This window comes from Tasmannia lanceolata, unplaced genomic scaffold (genome assembly GCF_043159265.1).
Source record: "Tasmannia lanceolata isolate RefF3 unplaced genomic scaffold, GAP_Taslan_0.1 ptg000003l, whole genome shotgun sequence".
Classification (NCBI taxonomy): Eukaryota; Viridiplantae; Streptophyta; class Magnoliopsida; order Canellales; family Winteraceae; genus Tasmannia; species Tasmannia lanceolata.
Window position 1 is genome coordinate 52,569,609 of NW_027518680.1, and position 17,911 is coordinate 52,587,519.

A 17,911-nucleotide genomic window follows, 5' to 3' on the forward strand; every position below is an offset into this window, starting at 1 on the left:
GAATCGTGGGTTTTCCGAAAAAAAACCCGACCCGACCCGAGATATTTCTCGGGTAGGGTTGGGTTCTCCAAAACCCGACCCGCCCGACCCGAGTTGCAGCCCTATTCATTGTTTGAAAGAAGAGAAAAATAAGGGAAATGATAAATGCGCCCATCTTCATTACATGGGACAGCCAACTGTAGTATATGTGGCAATCAAATCCGTTGAATCCTTACCATGTGAAGATCTACAGCACTTTTGCAGTAATAGATACACTGCAGCTGGATGGTATCTTGTTCCTAATGTAGCATCTTTTATCCTTTTCAAAAAAAAATGTAGCATCTTTTATCTTTATCTAATAAACCGGTAGAGGTCGCAAACCATCCTGTTACAGGTGCCTATGATCGGTAGTACTCTCGGCTACCCCATCATTTTCCTTAAAAAAATGTTCATCACAGACTTCTCTTTCAGGACCGTTTGGCTGCATCACTTTCCACAAAGAATGTGGAGTGGATTTTTTTTTATGGGTTCTTGCCCACTAAATTGCTTGATCCATCGTACAATCACGGCAGGATAGCTTGTTGCTAGATTTTTGTATTTTCGACCGTCAAAAATCCATTTTCCACCGACTTTCCTAAGAAAGTGATGCAACCAAACCGAGGATTAGTGTTTCCTGAGTTCCTGAAACAATGTGTTCTGAACAGAAATTCTGGAACATGCTGTTCAAATTAAAAGTCATATTATCCGGAATCAACAGGAATTCCCTGTTGAGATTTCCCGTTCCGAAATGTGATGAAAACATACAGAACACAATTAACAACTAAGTTCACAGGTGTTGTTACATTGCTAATCACAAGGACATCACAATGAGAAAAACACCTGAGGGTGGTAAGTGTTCCACACAATTCAGTTACCAGACACTTCTTTTAGGACTTGAGATCTACCATAAACCATAAAAGCCCAAAAATAAAAGCATAAAACCATCTGAAACCAAGGGTTTATGACTTCAGTGTTACATTGCCAATGATGAGACTAACACAACCATAATACCATAAAGAAAAACATAAAAATGCCCGTCTGAAATCGATGATTTTAAACATCCCAAGTCGCCCTTCAGTAACCATTCATAAAGAGTCGACGCCGTGGATATAATCTCTTAATTAGTTAAGGGCCTGTTTGTTTTGGATTTTGAAAACCGATTGTGAGTCCAAAACTGATTACTGAACACAAAATTAAACGTAAATTTGAGTCCAATAATCAGTTTTAGACTCACAATCTGTTCTCAACATCCAAAACAAACAGGGCCTAACCAAATGAGTGGTGAAGATCATCCTCTAAAACAGTTAAATGAAGCATTAAATGACAAAACATATGAAGTAGGAAGTACAAGTCAAAGGACACTTGATTTTACTCTTATCCGAAGCTCTCCATGTCTCATTTCACGATTGATGTTCTACAAATTTCAGATTGGCAGAGCACTAGCAGAAGAGAAAATAAAAACACCATCTAAGAAGTGATGTCCATGCATGTATAACTAACTAGTACTGAAAAAGTACAGGCTTACCTTGGCATTTAAGCTGCGGACCAAGGAGCAAATCTTGGGCGTTCATCTCCATGCGCAAGAGACAACTAGGTCTCTGTTCATCCAACCAAGATAGAGAGTGCCATCTCGCTCTTCAAGTCTATAGTTCTTGCAGTAGTTCTCCAACAGTGTCTTGATAGTGGCGTTTACCAGTGAGCTCAACGGGTAAGGACTAAATCCAGCCATCATAAAGCGCGACCTCCATTTCCCAAGAAGCTCGTGGCGTTCCACTCTTTCGGCACCCTCACACGCAATAATGTTAACAATATCACGAGCCAAACAGTGCTGCTCAACACTAATCCTTTCCTTGCTATCCCTCGGGAGAGTCACATCTATCGACTCAAAAATTGCAGTGTAGTAATTCAGAGTCTCCATGAACCTGATAAAGAATGGGGTGGTGTTGGTGTTGGATTCTTGCTCTACCAGAGTTACCACTTTTGGGGACAAGCCTTTAACCATCCTCAAAATCCTGTCGCGGTGATTTGTGGTGCTTACACTCTCATCTGGCATGTGATGGAGTTGGAATGCAAAGTTCACGGCCAAAGCCTCCCCCGGAAGAACCCTGAGATGGTCAACTTCGACTTGGGTCCCACACATGGCAGCAGCGTGAAACTCAAAAGGTACATTGCACGACTTAGCAAGTCCCGACAGTCTCCGCCCCACTAACTCAAGCCCCCCACCTCGGGCATATGCATTTATGGAATCGTCGATGCCTGTTATACGTATGTGCGGGGGCCCACCCGGCCTCGCTGCGAGAGCCTGAATTAGGGTTACCCACTGGCTACCCTGTGCAATCTGGAAGTCAATTATGTGTACCCTATCTTCGTCCTTTACGGCCTCAGCAATGGCCCCATTTGCAGACATGTAACCAAATTTAAAGTAAGGGCAGACCTCATAAAGAATGTGCATGTAAGAGAGTAGGTCGGAACTCGCTGGCTCTTTGCATCTCAGTGCTTTGTATATAGAACTGCCCGAGGAAGCCAACCTTGCGATGAGCCCTTCTAACAAGTAAGCGCCCAACCTCTGAAATGGCTCCCCATTAACCGATACCATCTTTCTTAACTCGGCTATCGACCACTCTGCCGTCAAAAGATCATTATCTGCAACAGCTCTCGCACACGTGATGAGGACTTGTTTCAAGTCTCCTCTGGGGATTTCCATCACATTTTTCCATTTCTCGGGCTCCAATAAGACATTGTCCTGAAAGGAGCTTTCAATGCGGTCAAGAATATCTGAGTCAGGTCCTAGCATTACGGTTTCTAATTCTCTTAGCTTGTGCTTCAGATCAGTTACATCGTCTGTTACACATGAACCACTTATGGGAGATCCATAGGTGTTGTCAGGAGAATGGTGTGGGTCTGAGAGATAAGACTGACAATCTTGCTGGGATATAGGGCTCCCATTAGGAGAGAAACTAAGAGTGGACGGAGAGTTGTAGACAGTGTAACTGGCAGTTGCTGAAGATGAGTCTAGGGTGCAGAACTCTCCATGAGTTTGAACAGAAAAGTTGCCTCCTTGGGACCCATCATCGGAGTAAGGGTTGTCTGAAGGTTGGAAGTTCTGATGCAAGCAATAGGTCTCCATATCTTGCAGGGGAAGCGAATTGCCCTGATAATACAATCTCTGGGACCCATCTGTACTTTCGTGTTTTTTAGAAGCTTGCATCGATGGATTATCCACTAATTGATTTACACCAGAAAAATTGAGGGAATAGTCCTGAAAATACTGGTTTCCCTGCCCAGCAGCCCCTCTCTCCGTCCTTATCTGAGAACTCATCTGAAGGGAAAGCTTTTATCATTGAAGAAATTTCATTATGATGACTACCTTGTACGAATCCGTAAAAGTATAAAGCATCTTGGTTACACTTCTATAATGAACAGCATCTTCGTTTCAAGTCTTTATCAGACAGAACTCAGTCATCCGCAAAGGGAGACGCCAATGTCATCTTTTCTAGTTTCTAAATCTCTTTTGCTTTGGAGAAAGGATAGGTTAAGATTTGATGCAATCTGCAGTGAAGATTAAAAAGGATAAGTGCAATCCAGATTGTGAAATAGGTCATAAAGAATGAAAAAATGGATGTAACACAACAGCCTGAATATGATGGACAGTCTAGTACAATGCCTTCTACGAGTTTCTTACACTAAAACAGAAATTTAACAAGCTTCAGATTTTGGAATTCAGCTTTTACTTTGTATCTAAAGAGATAACAAACGCTACAAGACCACCAAAGAGAAAAATGTTGTCGTCGTGGAGGTATAGCATACCAGGAGAGCTCTGCACCAACCTTCACAGAACAAACCACTATATATCAACAGGGATACCAAACAAGGACCTCTATTGATGCAGGACGGGTATAGAAAGATCGTTATCCACTCTGATACCAAGTTGGTGTAGGACGATCTGTGGGAGAGAAGTTATGGGTAAAATTAGGATTTTGGATCCTAAAATAAGTAGTTAGATTGGAAAAATATTTCTTTTAGTTTTAGGTGGGTTAAGAAGCGTGCAGATGTATACTGGGAAAGGTGCAGACAAGAGTTTTTGGTGAGAATAAGGAGTGCGGGGAACAAAGAATAATATGTTGAGATCAAGAAGTGAAAATAAAGAAGATTAAAGTAAGAAATTAAAGAAAAAGGTCAGAAAAAATAAACAAAGAGTGAGATATATAGTGTACCCTTAAGGGTTTTCTCTTGGTCTACGGTTCAACAAAGCTTGGGAGCAAAAATTCAGAAAAAAGAAATAAAGTGTACCCTTAAGGGTTTTCTCCTGGTCTATGGTTCAACAAAGTCTAATTTCTCCATTCTGTCATGTCAAAAGTGGCCAAACGCTCCTTGCATTTATAGACAAAATAAAACAGACTTCAAGACTTAATCTACTAATTCTAATAAAACCCAAATTTTAACTCTAAATACATTAAATTCCTAAGCTAACTAGAACTTCCTACATGGACATCTCTTACCACCAATAGACTAATAGACTTCTTCAAGTTGCAAGGGGGGGCCCTTGAGATCATTTAAACATAAGCGGTCAATTACAAATAACTTAATTACCCTCATCACTTATTTCGTAATACACTTGTGGACCCTATTTTAAACACCTATCACTTAAAGAAACTAAGTGATATTGATGGAAAAGATCCAATTTCCGGAAATTCAAACTCTTTGGGATCGTGCCGCTAATGAAGAAGCAAGATTGATTGGGCTTCTACGGTGCCCTATGAAAGACTTCTTACCAAATAGGACTATCTGTCGGTGAGGGTCGTCCTAAAAAAGAGAGCATGGGATCCAATCGTAGAAAGGGTGGAAAGAAGATTATCAACCGGCAAGCCCAATTCTGAATGATGTTCATGGACCATCTTTTGGCAAACCCAATTCTTAATGACGTCGGCCGCTTTCTTAATAAGTAGTTCAAAATTTCAAATGAGCCACGTACAGACCAAATTGTTGGTGGATCGCTAGGGCGGCTCTTCTTCAACACTTCAAGTCAAGTTCTCGTCGCACTAGCAAGCCCCGCGTGCAAGTTTGGATAATAGTGACTAACAAAAGTAGCATCTTGTATGCTCTCTTGGCAACATAGATTTGCCAAGCCTATTGTATTCTTAGACAAATGGATTGCCTCACTTCATGCGTGTTGGTTTTCTTAGCTGGAGTCTTGGGCTTCACCTTTGCATGGCTCTTAAGACTCTCACGAGACATGGGAGGCAGAAGGATGCGCTTTCCCTTATGCATGAAACTATAGGTGTTCGCTCGCTCATTATAATATACGTCTTGGTCGTACATCCAAGGACATCCCAAGAGTGTGTGAGTAACGGTCATGGGCACAATATCAGATTATATGGAGCCACAGATGATAGTGACGAGGACGCGTATTTACCGAGATGGTTGTATTATCTACCCATGCAATCTTGTATGTTCTGCGATGTGGATGTGCCATGAGTTGTAGTCGATCAACAATCGCTCGCGATATTGCACTCATATTGCTGCCTCTGTCGACGATAAGCTTGCATCACTTATCTTTGCTTTTGACAAGGATGTGGAAGATGGCATTACGTAACCAGTACTCCTTTAACTCTTCCTTTAAGGGCAGTTAAAATACATCAAACGACGCAAGATAGGGAATTATCCACCTCTAAAGGTGACTCCTCATTAAAGAACTCGCCTTCTCTGTTAGTAGGAATTCCCTCAAAAGCTTTTTCTTCTTCGTCCTAGATGGCCATGTGCACAGACTTGGAGCTTGCTACTGAGATTGCTCTAGTGATTGTGGCCATATCATGAGTGGCCTCCCGTTCAATCGGATCACCTCCTCTTGCAGTGGGGTCGTACCCAGGGTAGGAGAATGACTAAGTCTCCCTATTTGCTGCTCCACGGTCTGTAATCTCTCGGCCAGATAGTGAATCATCTCTGCCAACTCTAGGTTTTACGGTGGTACTTGCTAGTAAGTTTTACCAGTTCTAGTAGTCATGGTAAAACCTCGGATCTGATCTTCCCATCAAAATCCCGCTATGATGAATAGCGATTCTAACCTAGGCTCTGATACCAATACGATGTAGGACGGTGCGGAAAGATCATTATACATGTCGCTCTAATACAAAGTTGGTTTAGGACGAAGAAACATTATGGGTGAAAGGGAATGCTAAAAATTATTGTTTTGGATCCTAAAATAAGTGTTAGATTAGAAAACTTTAAGTTTAGAGTAGATTTAGAAAGATGTTGACGTATGCCGGCTTCTTTCCTATTCGACTCTCTAATTCCTCGGTTTGCTGCCTCTTTTCTTGACCATTGGTGTCGTATTGAGTCTCACAGGGAACGGTGGGCCAAAAATCAGGCCACCAGATTCTAATTGGTAATCTGTCTAAACTTCGTTGAGCCAATTTTCCACGATGGACCAGGTTCTCATAACTAACCTTTGTCCCTCGTTAGCGACTTATTTCGTGTATAGGGAGGGCGGCATCATAAAGAATGAATGAGCCTCCAAAAGATGCAGACACATGCCAGGAAGGTGCAGACATGCCTAGGAAGGTGCAGGCAAGGGTTTTTGGTAAGACTAATGGGGGCATGGATTAAGGAATAATGTGTAAAGATAAAAAAACTGAAACTAAGGAGGATTAAAGCAAATAAATTAAAGAAAAAACTCAGAGAAAAGAGAGAGAGAGAGAGAGAGAGAGAGAGAGAGAGAGAGTGCCCTTGAGGGTTTTCTCATGGGGTATGGTTCAACCAAGCTTAGGAGTAAAAACCTACTTCTCTATTTTGTCATGTCAAAAGTGGCCAAAGGCCTTGCATTTATAGACAAAAGAAAACTTGGGCTTCAAGACTTAATCTACTAATGCTAATTGAACCCAAATACTAACTCTAAACAAATTAGAATTCCCAAGTTAATTCCTACATGGATATCTCCTACCATCGATAGACTAAGACTTCTTTAAGTTGCAAGGGTTGGCCCTTGGGGTCTTTTAAACTTAAGTGATTAATTACAAATGACTTAATCACCCTTATCAATTAAGATCTTCGTAGTACACTTGCGGGCCCCATTTTAAAAGCATATAACTTAAAGAAATTCTTGATTTAGAATTCCTAACTTGAACTTCCTACATGGATATCTCCTACCACTGATAGACAAAGACTTCTTTAAGTTGCAAGGGTGGGCCCTTGGGGTCATTTAAACTTAAGTGATTAATTATAAATAACTTAATCACCGTTAGCACTTAAGATCTTCGTATTACACTTGTGGGCCCCATTTTTAAATGCATATAACTTAAAATAAACTAAATGACACTAACAACTGATGGGGAAAGATGGCGGTATCCTTACTATAACTTAAAGGACTAAAAACACCTAAATGACAATTGAAATTAAAATATGGGGCATAGGAAGGTCCCTACATCTATAGTAAGAATGCAAATCAAAAGAAAAAAATTTAAGTCGAAATGAAAGTGAATAATTTATTAGCCATCACTATAAATTATAATTAGTTCATAAAAATATGAGAAGAAAGCCAAAAATGAGAGAAAAAGTGAGAGGAGTTCCTACCAATCAGTGCAACTAACATAAACAAAAGAATATATAAAACAATAAAAGCACAGAGACTTTAGGGAATTTAACCGGGTAGAACTCACCCCTAAAAGCTAGCCGTTAGAGGGAGGGTGCCCATCCCCATCCCCATCACTTTATCGATGTGGGACTATTTGCTTTTGCGCGGAACCCCAACAATCTCCCTCTCCACGCAGAAGAACCGTGGACAATCTCGCCCATCCACACAGCGGCAATGTGGGGGAACCGCGAGATACTACACCGGGGTTTCCGAGATCTTCCCCGAGGGGCATTCCCTCCCTCGGAGGCAAACCGGGGTTACCACGCCTTGAGCTCTGATACCATTTGTAGGGAATTTAACTGCGTAGAACTCGCCCCTAAAAGCTAGCCGTTAGAGGGAGGGTGCCCATTCCCTTACAACCCATCCCCATCTCCATCACTTACCGATGTGGGACTATTTGCTTTTGCGTGGAACCCCAACAGAGACAAATCTATATTTTAATTATCATGATTACTAAAGTTTGGTTTGGAACAATTTCTAAATTTAAGAATTTGTAAAAATTTAAATTCATAGTGGTAAACTATAAAGCTTGCTATTAAGAGAAGATTATCCAAAGTTCTGGACATTGATTGCTTAGCCTTAGCATTCATTTGATCTTTTAGAAAAGATTTAAAATGCTTCCTACAAAGGCAATTTTCAGACAAAAGTGTGTGCTAGCCCCAATCAAGCTGCACAATTGTTTCAAATGTGCTGCCCAATTGGTTTGATTGCTTTCATGCAAGGTTTTTGAAAACTAACTGTGTTGCCACCTATCACTATAACCTATGGTGATTAATTGGTCACTTTATTTGATGAATATTTAGGTGTACAATAATAAATAAGATCGCTTCCCTCAAGTGGTGCATGCAGAGGTCACTTGGACAATTCTTACGACAAAAGAAATGTGTTTCACAGTTTGTACTAAGAGTAGGGAACAGCCTATCTCCCAGTGGTTCATGAAAGGGCGGTTAAAAATACTTCATATGCTTATACTTTAAAAAATACTTTCTGGTCTCCATTAATTATACCTTTTTTTTTAAAATAAATGAAGGGTGTTTTGGTCCTTAGGCCATTATCATAATTTTATTTTTGTGTTGCTTAACCTACCTAATGAATGCCTTTCACTTGCACCAAAACCTTCAGCTGCTTACAAAAAAGCTTTGGTTCTCTAGGTTTACCAATAACACCATGTCAACATCATTTGTACAATTTCAGGTGTTACATAGAAAGCAAGAGATCAAGTTAAAAAAGATATTAGCAATCCATAGCAGATCTTGTTTGTAGTAACTAATAAACTTTTGTAACAAGGTAACATGTCTTCTATATCTCCAGCTTGTAGCATATTTCAGTTGGTGTTTTTCCTTAAGAAATGAAATCTCTAAATATAGAAAGTCCATGAGTTTAATCTTTCGATGAGGAGAGATGAGGCAAAAACTAGGATGCTCAATTTAAGGTGAATTTTCGCCTCTGCAGTGACTCTGATGTAGCAGATTTTGCCACAATCACCCCTAGGAAACAATAGCCCAACATGCACTGTCGATCTCTACGTGATCTACACAGTCTGAGAGATCTGAACCATGCAAGAGCAACTCTTCAGATCACGCAGAAGAAAAAGAATAAAGCAATATCATACTCTACGTGATCTACACGCTCTGAGAGATTTGAACCATGCAAGAGATCACGCAGAAGAAAAAGAATAAAGCAATATCATATCAACTACTGTATGTTCTATATTTAGAACTGAGGAAAACAACTATATTTATATCCTAAACTTAAATTTTTGATGTCCTTTAGATTTCAAAACATTTCCATCAAACACATGGCGTTTTCAACTGTTAAAACACATATTTCCTTTAATTATATGCTAAACATAACTTTTTGGAAACACCCTTCGAAAATGTCCTTTAGATTTCAAAACATTTCCGTCAAATATGTGACGTTTTGGACTGTTAAAACACATGTTAAATCAGTAGGAGGTTCAATGGTTGTGTGAACCAACAATCGGATCATTGGAAAAAATTAACAGTCGTCTCTATAGAGATTTCAATGGTCAGATTTCAAAATAAATTTTTATTAATTTTTTAAAATAAAATTCAAAAAATGAAAAGCTTTGACCACACGCACATGAACCAACCAAGTCGAGCCGGGCAAGCGCACGTGTGATATTGCACGCACACACCTGATTAACTGGTTTTTGGACCATTTATTCCAAATACCTCCTATGGGCCCACATGGCAGCCCATGCAAATAGGGTTCCCCTTTCCTCTACTCATTTACTATGCAAGGAGAATAGGAATGCTTTATATACCCATGAGCATGTCTCCCACTTTCCAATGTAAGACTACACTTTCGGAAAGGACAATAGAAAAACACACGTTTTGAAATTGGTTGACAAAATCATAAATAAGTAATTTTGAAAAAAAAAATTATATTCAACTTTTTATTAAAATATTAACAATCTCCCACTTATTTTCATAGGAAAAAATTTATAATGACTATATCTTAAAATACAACCCTTGAGTACAAGAAAAAGTATAACGCACAATTCATACTAAAGTGTTCAATATGGTTCATAAAACTAGCAGGTTAAGCCCATACGCTAAATCCCTATATGCTTATAAGCATAAAAGAATAAGCCCATATTATCATTGAAAATAAGCATGTATATATGGTTAGGCATTAACTCAATGTTAAAATGCTGCAAAATATCATGCTTTAATTACACCATAGGGAAGGACATTGAGATAATCTCACAATTAGCATGACTGTTCAACAATTACTCTATAACTTATTTTTTCTTTTGAACCTCGCCCTTAGAATCTCCAGTTCCTAGGTTTGAGTGTCCATGCAATGACTTATGGACTTTGGTGTCATCCCCCTAGATGTATTATAGAATTTCTCCCTTGATAAGGCCTTAGTAAAGGAATATATTATATTTTATCATTAGATCTCACAAATATAATGGCAATAGAGCCATTAGAGATTAATTCTCTCAGAGCATTGTGCCTTCAACGAATTTGTCTAGACTTGCCATTATGGTATTTATTTTGTACTTTCACAATGTCTTATAACTGGCGTTTAAGTCTTTCCCAAATGGATATGTCACCTAAAAGTTTCTCAATGAACTAGCCCCTTTGCCTGCACAGGTTAGCACAATAAGCTTGGATTCCCTAGTGGATTGAACAATTATAGTTTGCTTCTTGGATCTCTAAGAAAATGCACAATCACTTATTTAACGATTGACAGCCTAGAAATTCTCTGATAGATTATTCCATTCAACATAAATAAATCCTTCTAGGATGACGTAGGGCAACATGATTAATATCTTTTCTTTCTTTAATTAGAGGGTCTTTAGTTAGTAGGAATCTCGGTCTTGAATCCTAGAGTATTCTTAACTTTCCATTTTATTGTATTTCTAGCACTTTCTAGGCTAGTATGGCATTTTCCATTTTTTGCTTGTCATTAGCTTGTGCACAAAGTAATGGTGCCTATAAATATAGGTATTGGGATCTTGTAAGGGATATTGAATTGAATAAAATTATTTCTAATGCTTCTTTCCTTGTGGATTCAAGGGTTTTATCAAAGAAGACGGTGTTCTTCTTCTATCGGGTTGAAGACGGTGTACTTCGCCTTTTCCGCACGCTTCCGCCTACGTCATAGGACAGCAGGAAATCTCTGATAGTGAAAACTATAATTTGATGGTGTGTTTAAGGTATCTTATAATACATGACATGGCATTCGATTGTTCTATACTAGGACAGATAGTATATCTACATAGTACTCCTGCATATGCAATCATGTTTTAAATTTCGGCCAAAATATTTCGTTTCGCCGCATGCATGTAGGGTCCCTATTTCCTCCTCATTCACTATGCAAGGACATAGGAATGCTTTATATACTCATGCACACCTCTCCCACTTTACATTAAGGGACTAAACTTTTAGGAGGGAAGAGAGAATAACACATTGTTTGAAAATAAATGGCAAAATCATAAATAAGTAAATGTTCTATTTTAAAAATTAAAATTATAATCGAATATAAATGTTCTATTTATATTCGATTTTTACTAAAATATCAATGCATTCTATTTATATGAAGACATTGTCTCTGAGAGTGACTACTACAAGAATTGAACATCTACCTTAGAGGTAGATCATGTAAAGCTATAACTAACAGCAGAATATTGGATCTTCCAATGTAATTAAAGGGTATGTAATTAAGTGTGTCCTAGCACCTCCAGGATATTAGATCTTAACTGTCATCTCGCGATTGCTACAAGAAGACGTTGCATGCCCCAATCAAGTTGTATGATTGGTTCGAACTAGCTGCCCGATTGGTTTGATTGCTTTCAGGTTAAGTTTTTGAAAAAGATCAATTAACCAAGTGTTGCCACCTATAACTATAACCTATGGCGACTACTTGGTCACTATATAGATGAGTATTCATGAGTATAATTTTGTTTTCAATGGTAGTATCCATGTGTATAATAAACAAGATCTCTTCCATCAAGCGGTACAGCACATGTCACTAGAACAACTCCAGCAGAAGAATTTGTTTCGCAGTTTGTACTGATAGTAGGGAAGAGCATGTCTCTCTATGGTTCATGACAGGGTGGTTTACAATACTTCAAATGCTTCTGTGGTAAAACCTACTTTCTGGTTTCCAGTCTCTATTAATTATACTTGTTTAAAAGAAATTGGTATTTTGGTCGTTGGACCATTATCAAAATATTATATATTTTGTGGTTTAACCTACACAATGAATGCTTTTCAGCTACACCCAAAACCTTCGGATGCTTACATAAAAACTTTGGCTCTCTAGGTTTCCTAACATCACCATATCCTATTGTGCAGATATATTGTATTCTGGCAGTAATTGATCACCCGGGCAGATTAATGTGCTCTACGCACAAGCAGGGTTATGAGGTGGCATTAATATAGAAGCCATGTATAGGATTTACTGGGTAGAATAGTGATAAGTAGTGTTTGGTTGCCAATGTCGTAGGACAAGCACTTATTACCTTTGAATCTTGTCTAGTAGTCTCTAGCTATTGTGATGCTAAATTGGCTACCAAACACCATAAAAGTTACCAAAAAAACATTTTTATACTTGGGACATCCTTGAGGATGCCAGGCATGTGGCAACCAAACAGACCCTTAGTGTCTTCTTCCACAATCAATCAATCTACATCTCCACCTTCAGTGAGCCTAATACCATGTAAAATGGCCATCATCTCCGCCTCATTGGCGTCCTTAATACCGATTGGCCTAGAAAACACCCAGTTAGCTTGACAATACTAATCGCTAAGATTCCCTATGATTCCTGATGGTCCTAGGTTACCTAAACTCAACCCGTCAAAGTTGAGTTTCAGTTTTCCGAGGATCGGAAGTGTCCACTTAGGAGTACGGACATCGTTGCTCTCTAAACGCATACGTGACTCCCTCCAACTTTGGACCAAGGCGTAGCTAGAAACATCTCTAAAGCACGGAAGAACTTACACCCATTTACTTGTCAAATACTTGACCTTCGTATAAATAGAGTGATAACCTTTGTCGACGCTTCTGAAGATCCAGTTGTTTCTTTCCAAATCACCCACACTCAAAGAAGTGCCCATCCAACCCTCCAAAAGATCGATAAGCCGGGTTAGGAAAACCCAGACCAATCTGAATCGACGAAGAATGTGGTGCCATACCTGCCAAGTCATCACCTTTCCCATACAAACTTGGAGATTCATTATGCAGCTATTTTCCAGGTAGGATTGCTTGGCCCAAACAAAGTCAATTCATTGTGACGGCATGGATGCTTTCCTAACTGCTACCTTAATAAGCATATCTTACCTACAATAACTGCTATACTTTCCTAACAAGGAGGCATATCTTCTATATCTCCAGCTTGTAGCAAATTTCTAGTGATTACTATAAGAATTGAACATCTACCCTAGACATAGATCATGAAATGCTATAAATAACAACAAAATATTGGATCTTCCAATGGAATTAAAGGTACTTAAGCAAACTTGCACATTCAATAACACACAGAATCTATTGGCATAAGCAACATTACCCTCGCCGATATTTGATTGTTTCATCATCATCTGAAACTTCAGCAATTTTACATAGAAAGATTAGAGTGTTTCTGAATACTCGTTCCCAGACCCTCATATGGATTTTACCATATAATATACTCATTTTTTTTCACATAAACATAGGCAGAGCCCCAAGAGAGGCTTATCTTGGAGCTACTCGTTCTGGATGAGCTTAACTGATTGAAAGAAAATACCAGTGGTAAACCAATAAGAAACATGAAAGCCTGAATAGCTATATAAAACAGATCCCTATCATGGTTACAACCAAGGATTGAAATTTCGGTTTCGGTTTCGGTTTTGGCCTCAGCCGAAAACGAAATTTTGGTGGAAATTTCGGAGGCAATTTCGGTTTCGGTGGAAATTTCAGTGAAAATCTTATAATTTCGGTTTCGGTTTTAAATTTCGGTCCCAGCCGAAATCCAAAATTTTGGTCGAAATTTCGGTATTTCGGCAGAAATTTAAAACCATGGTAATAAGTAATAACCAGTTACAACTTCGTCAAAGAAACTCAAATGTATGATAATGAATTATAGCATAGCCATTCACAAGGTTTTAAAGTTCGGTTTCGGAGATAATTTCGGTCCTATCCGAAACCGAAATTTTATCAGAAATCCCGAAATTTCGTTTCGGGAATTTCGGTTTTGGTGTTGACTGAAATCCGAAATTTTGGATTTCGGTAGAAATTTAAAACCTTGGCCCTTGGTAACAAGTTTGCTCTAAAAACCTTAACAATACGGGAACTGATCTAGCAAACAAGTTAGAAAATCCCGGCTATTTATCTATCAATTTCATGTGAAATGCAACAAAATGTAATTCATGAAAATGATACCAACTGCAGACCAGATAACTACGAGCAGTAGACATTTTCATTACCACTCAAGGTTTGGAACATATGCTATCTAACTAGCATGCCAAAGTACAAGAACAAGCTCCTTTCATATTGCGAAATTTTGACCAGTTTCCACAATCGTAAACAGCATTTAACAGTTCTGATTAGGTATATATACTCATTATCAACTTACTATTCGGAACTATATCCCATCATATTTAAAGAAGCAAACAGAGCATACAAAACTTAAGAAAACTTAGAAATGATCAAAATCCAAGCATATATGCAGAAGCTCATGAGCTCCCCCACCCCACCCCCGCGACCACCACCACCCAAAAAAAAAAAAAACAACCCAAAGGAAAAAAATAATAAAAGAAAACGAAACCAAACAAAAAAAACCACCTAGGCTCTATTTCTTTCGATGAAAAATGGGTGTAAAACAAATTTTACACTTATTGTCCCACTTAAAAATAGGCGCCTATTTTACATCGAAAGAAACAGAGCCCTAATAAATCCACAAATTCAAAAGACCTTTTTTCTGCCGAAATTCCATCTCAAATGTGAATTAACAGCGCCATTTACTAATCACTGACCAACCCACTTTCAAAACCATCAAAACTGTAAAAGAACAAACCATTTCAATTCCTAATTTTCAAGATTAAACGGCTGAATTCATCACCTGAGCCACCCCAACCCTAAAAAGGGCATCCCCATCAAAAGAAGAGCGCATATTCCAAAGAAAAACCTCCACATGCAAACCAATAACAACTTCCACAAATCACTCACCAACCCATTTTGCAAAACATACTATTTTCAAAACAAAACAAAATTAAGGACTTCTATACTTAATCTCAGCTCAAAACATTTGGATTGACAGCTAAATCGTCAATTGAAACCAGCAAATCAAAGCCTATATAACAGAAAATTCTTGAAGAATCAGTAAAACCCTAAATAGGAAAAAAAAAAACCCAAAGCCACAAATTCAACCAAGAGTGCTGAATTCACCACCTAACTCTCACAAAGCATTAAAAAAAAAATCTAAGTAAAATCTCATTCCAACATAGATGCATGCCCACAAGATTTTTCACATATGTCACCAACCTTAATTCTAGAAAATCATGGACATATACAGAAACAAAAATCTCAGCTCATCAATATTTTCAACTCAAACATGAAATTTCAGCTCAAACAAACCCATTTCCACTTAGAAAAAATTGAAAAAAGAAAAAGAAAAATATCAATATAGTTTATGAAATTGTTTAATGGATAAAACCCAGATCTAAAACAATCAAAACAGAGGAATTTAATGAGAAAATATGGGTTTCAAACCATACCTAGAAGGGTCTTAGATTTCCAAATAGATTCAAACAGAAACTTGAGAGAAGAGTCTTAAGTACATACATACTCCCTTTCTGAGAGAATCATCTGCCAAGCTGTTATTATAATAATACTACACTCAAAATTGCCTATAGATTTCTCAAAAACTACAAAACTACCCTTAGATTTTTTGTACAAGGTAAGAACTAAGAACGAAACCTAATATTATAGAATGACAAAAATGCCCTCAGTCAACATCTTTTTGTTTAGTTTAAGCACATCTTAAGCTGTGTACTCTTATAATTACTGGTATTTATATGGTTTGAGCCTGAAGTCCAGGTTTTTTTTTTTTTTTTTTTCTCGAAAAGTACATGGGTCCCGCTTCAAAAGGATGATCCAAACCGTTCATCGGTTGGGCCACAATGTAAATACGTTGTACCATGTAAATCATCCCCATTGGATGCTCCTAACTCTTTTATCTGTTGAAGGACTGCCCATTATTTATGTTGTGACCCAACAAATGAACAGTTTGGATCATCCTTTGAAGTGGGCACCACTATACTTCTAGAATAATACTGGACTTCACCCCCACACAGCATGTAATTTCTCATAATTACTTGGCCCTGCATCTATTTGCGGGGCAAAGAAATTAGCCCTTCAAACTAGTGGGCCCCACAATTTGGACGGAGGGGATCCGCGGATGCGATGCCAGAAATCCTCCTCAAAAAGTATCAAGGGCATTCATGTACTAAAGTTGTGGATCAACTCAAACATCCAAAATGTCCTTAGATTGTGTGTTTCCTTGCTTTAGAAATCACACTCCTGGACATAAATCTAAAGTACCCTACTTAGAGCTGTCAACTAACCTAATTCAGATCGATTCCACCTACGTCCGTTTCACAGTCCATTTGAATCCTAACTTGGTTGGGTCCTACTTAGTCAGATCACTTAGTCAGATCCTATGATCCTTACTTTCAAATTCTACATCGCAGTAACATTAAGAATAAGAGCACCCATCATAGCATCAGGGTCCTAAAATTATTTTCCCAGTTAAAATTTTGTACAAAGTTTAAATTTTCAACATTTAGACGAGAGGAACTCAACTAGTGTCAGGATTAGACTTAGTTAATTTGAGCCGGGTAGATTCAATAGCCGACCCCAACTAGTTTGGGACAAAGGCTTAGTTGGGTTGAGTTGAGTTTTAAATTTTCAACATGTGTACGTTGCTGTTATTCATCTACAAGCATAATTCGATATTGTCAAATGAAGATGCGGCATATCCACCGATAATTGTGAATGGTCTTTAGGGTTTTAGGGTTCAACAAGAGAGAGGAGATGAAGACTTCATTTCTTTGTTAGTTCGATTTGATTCATTCAAATTAGAATTTTTTTTTTTTTTTTGGTTTGCTAAATATTATATACCAAAAATACCCCTCATATTTAGCTTGTAAGTAAAAAATATAAAAGATTTTTTTATTCTATAACAAATATATTCGGATCTAGGACCGCTCAACGGACTTTCCTCGATATTATACCAGGCTCTTCTGATTAAACAAGGATTGTCTCTCTGTCTTACATAAGACGTTCCAAAGGATACACATTATTTGTTTTTGTCCCACTCACCCCAATATTTCTAAACACGAATACAAGCTAAAACGTGGCCAAAGCAAATCCTAGTTGGCTCAGCACTGTCCCATCGAGTACTTGGCTAATTTGGCTAAGTACTTAGTTGATACAATCATAAGTTGTGAGATAGGTGCAGAGCTAGGAATTTAGACTAGGAGGGACTAATTTACACTTTGCCTGCATTAGTCATTGGGTGGCCGTGGCCATATCACTTTGGAATTTACACTTGAAATTTCTGCACATATTACGGATTTTGCAAGTCATTGGGGGGCCGTGCAACCCTCCCCCCAAACACGCTATATGTGGCTCGGCGGCTGGGAGATTCAAAGTCATTTTGATTTGACTTCGAAGGACAAACGCGGACTCAGACAAGAAAGCAACCAAGGCTAAAAGGGAGGTTAAAATGAAGTTATGAGATTATGGTCTAAGG

The 17,911-nt window shown here is 38.4% G+C and overlaps 1 protein-coding gene across 2 annotated transcripts; it reads right to left on the reverse strand.

Moving 5' to 3' along the window:
• Window positions 1-1,363: 1,363 nt before the first annotated feature.
• On the reverse strand, window positions 1,364-15,961 carry LOC143855750 (scarecrow-like protein 21). 2 transcript variants are annotated; one of them, XM_077365825.1, is made up of 3 exons: window positions 15,873-15,950; window positions 3,826-3,961; window positions 1,364-3,567 (listed from the first exon to the last, which is right to left on the reverse strand). In XM_077365825.1, the coding sequence occupies exon 3, from the start codon at window positions 3,335-3,337 to the stop codon at window positions 1,586-1,588; it is 1,752 nt and encodes a 583-aa protein (XP_077221940.1). In that variant the 5' UTR covers window positions 3,338-3,567; window positions 3,826-3,961; window positions 15,873-15,950; the 3' UTR covers window positions 1,364-1,585. The 2 variants fall into 2 exon arrangements, with proteins under 2 accessions (XP_077221940.1, XP_077221938.1); XM_077365823.1 differs by lacking the exon at window positions 3,826-3,961 and having other exon boundaries at window positions 15,873-15,961.
• Between the last annotated feature and the right edge of the window lie 1,950 nt (window positions 15,962-17,911).

Excerpts from the sequence above, each read along its gene's own strand:
- LOC143855750 (XM_077365823.1), bottom strand. The coding sequence starts at position 3,337 with ATGAGTTCTCAGATAAGGACGGAGAGAGGGGCTGCTGGGCAGGGAAAC.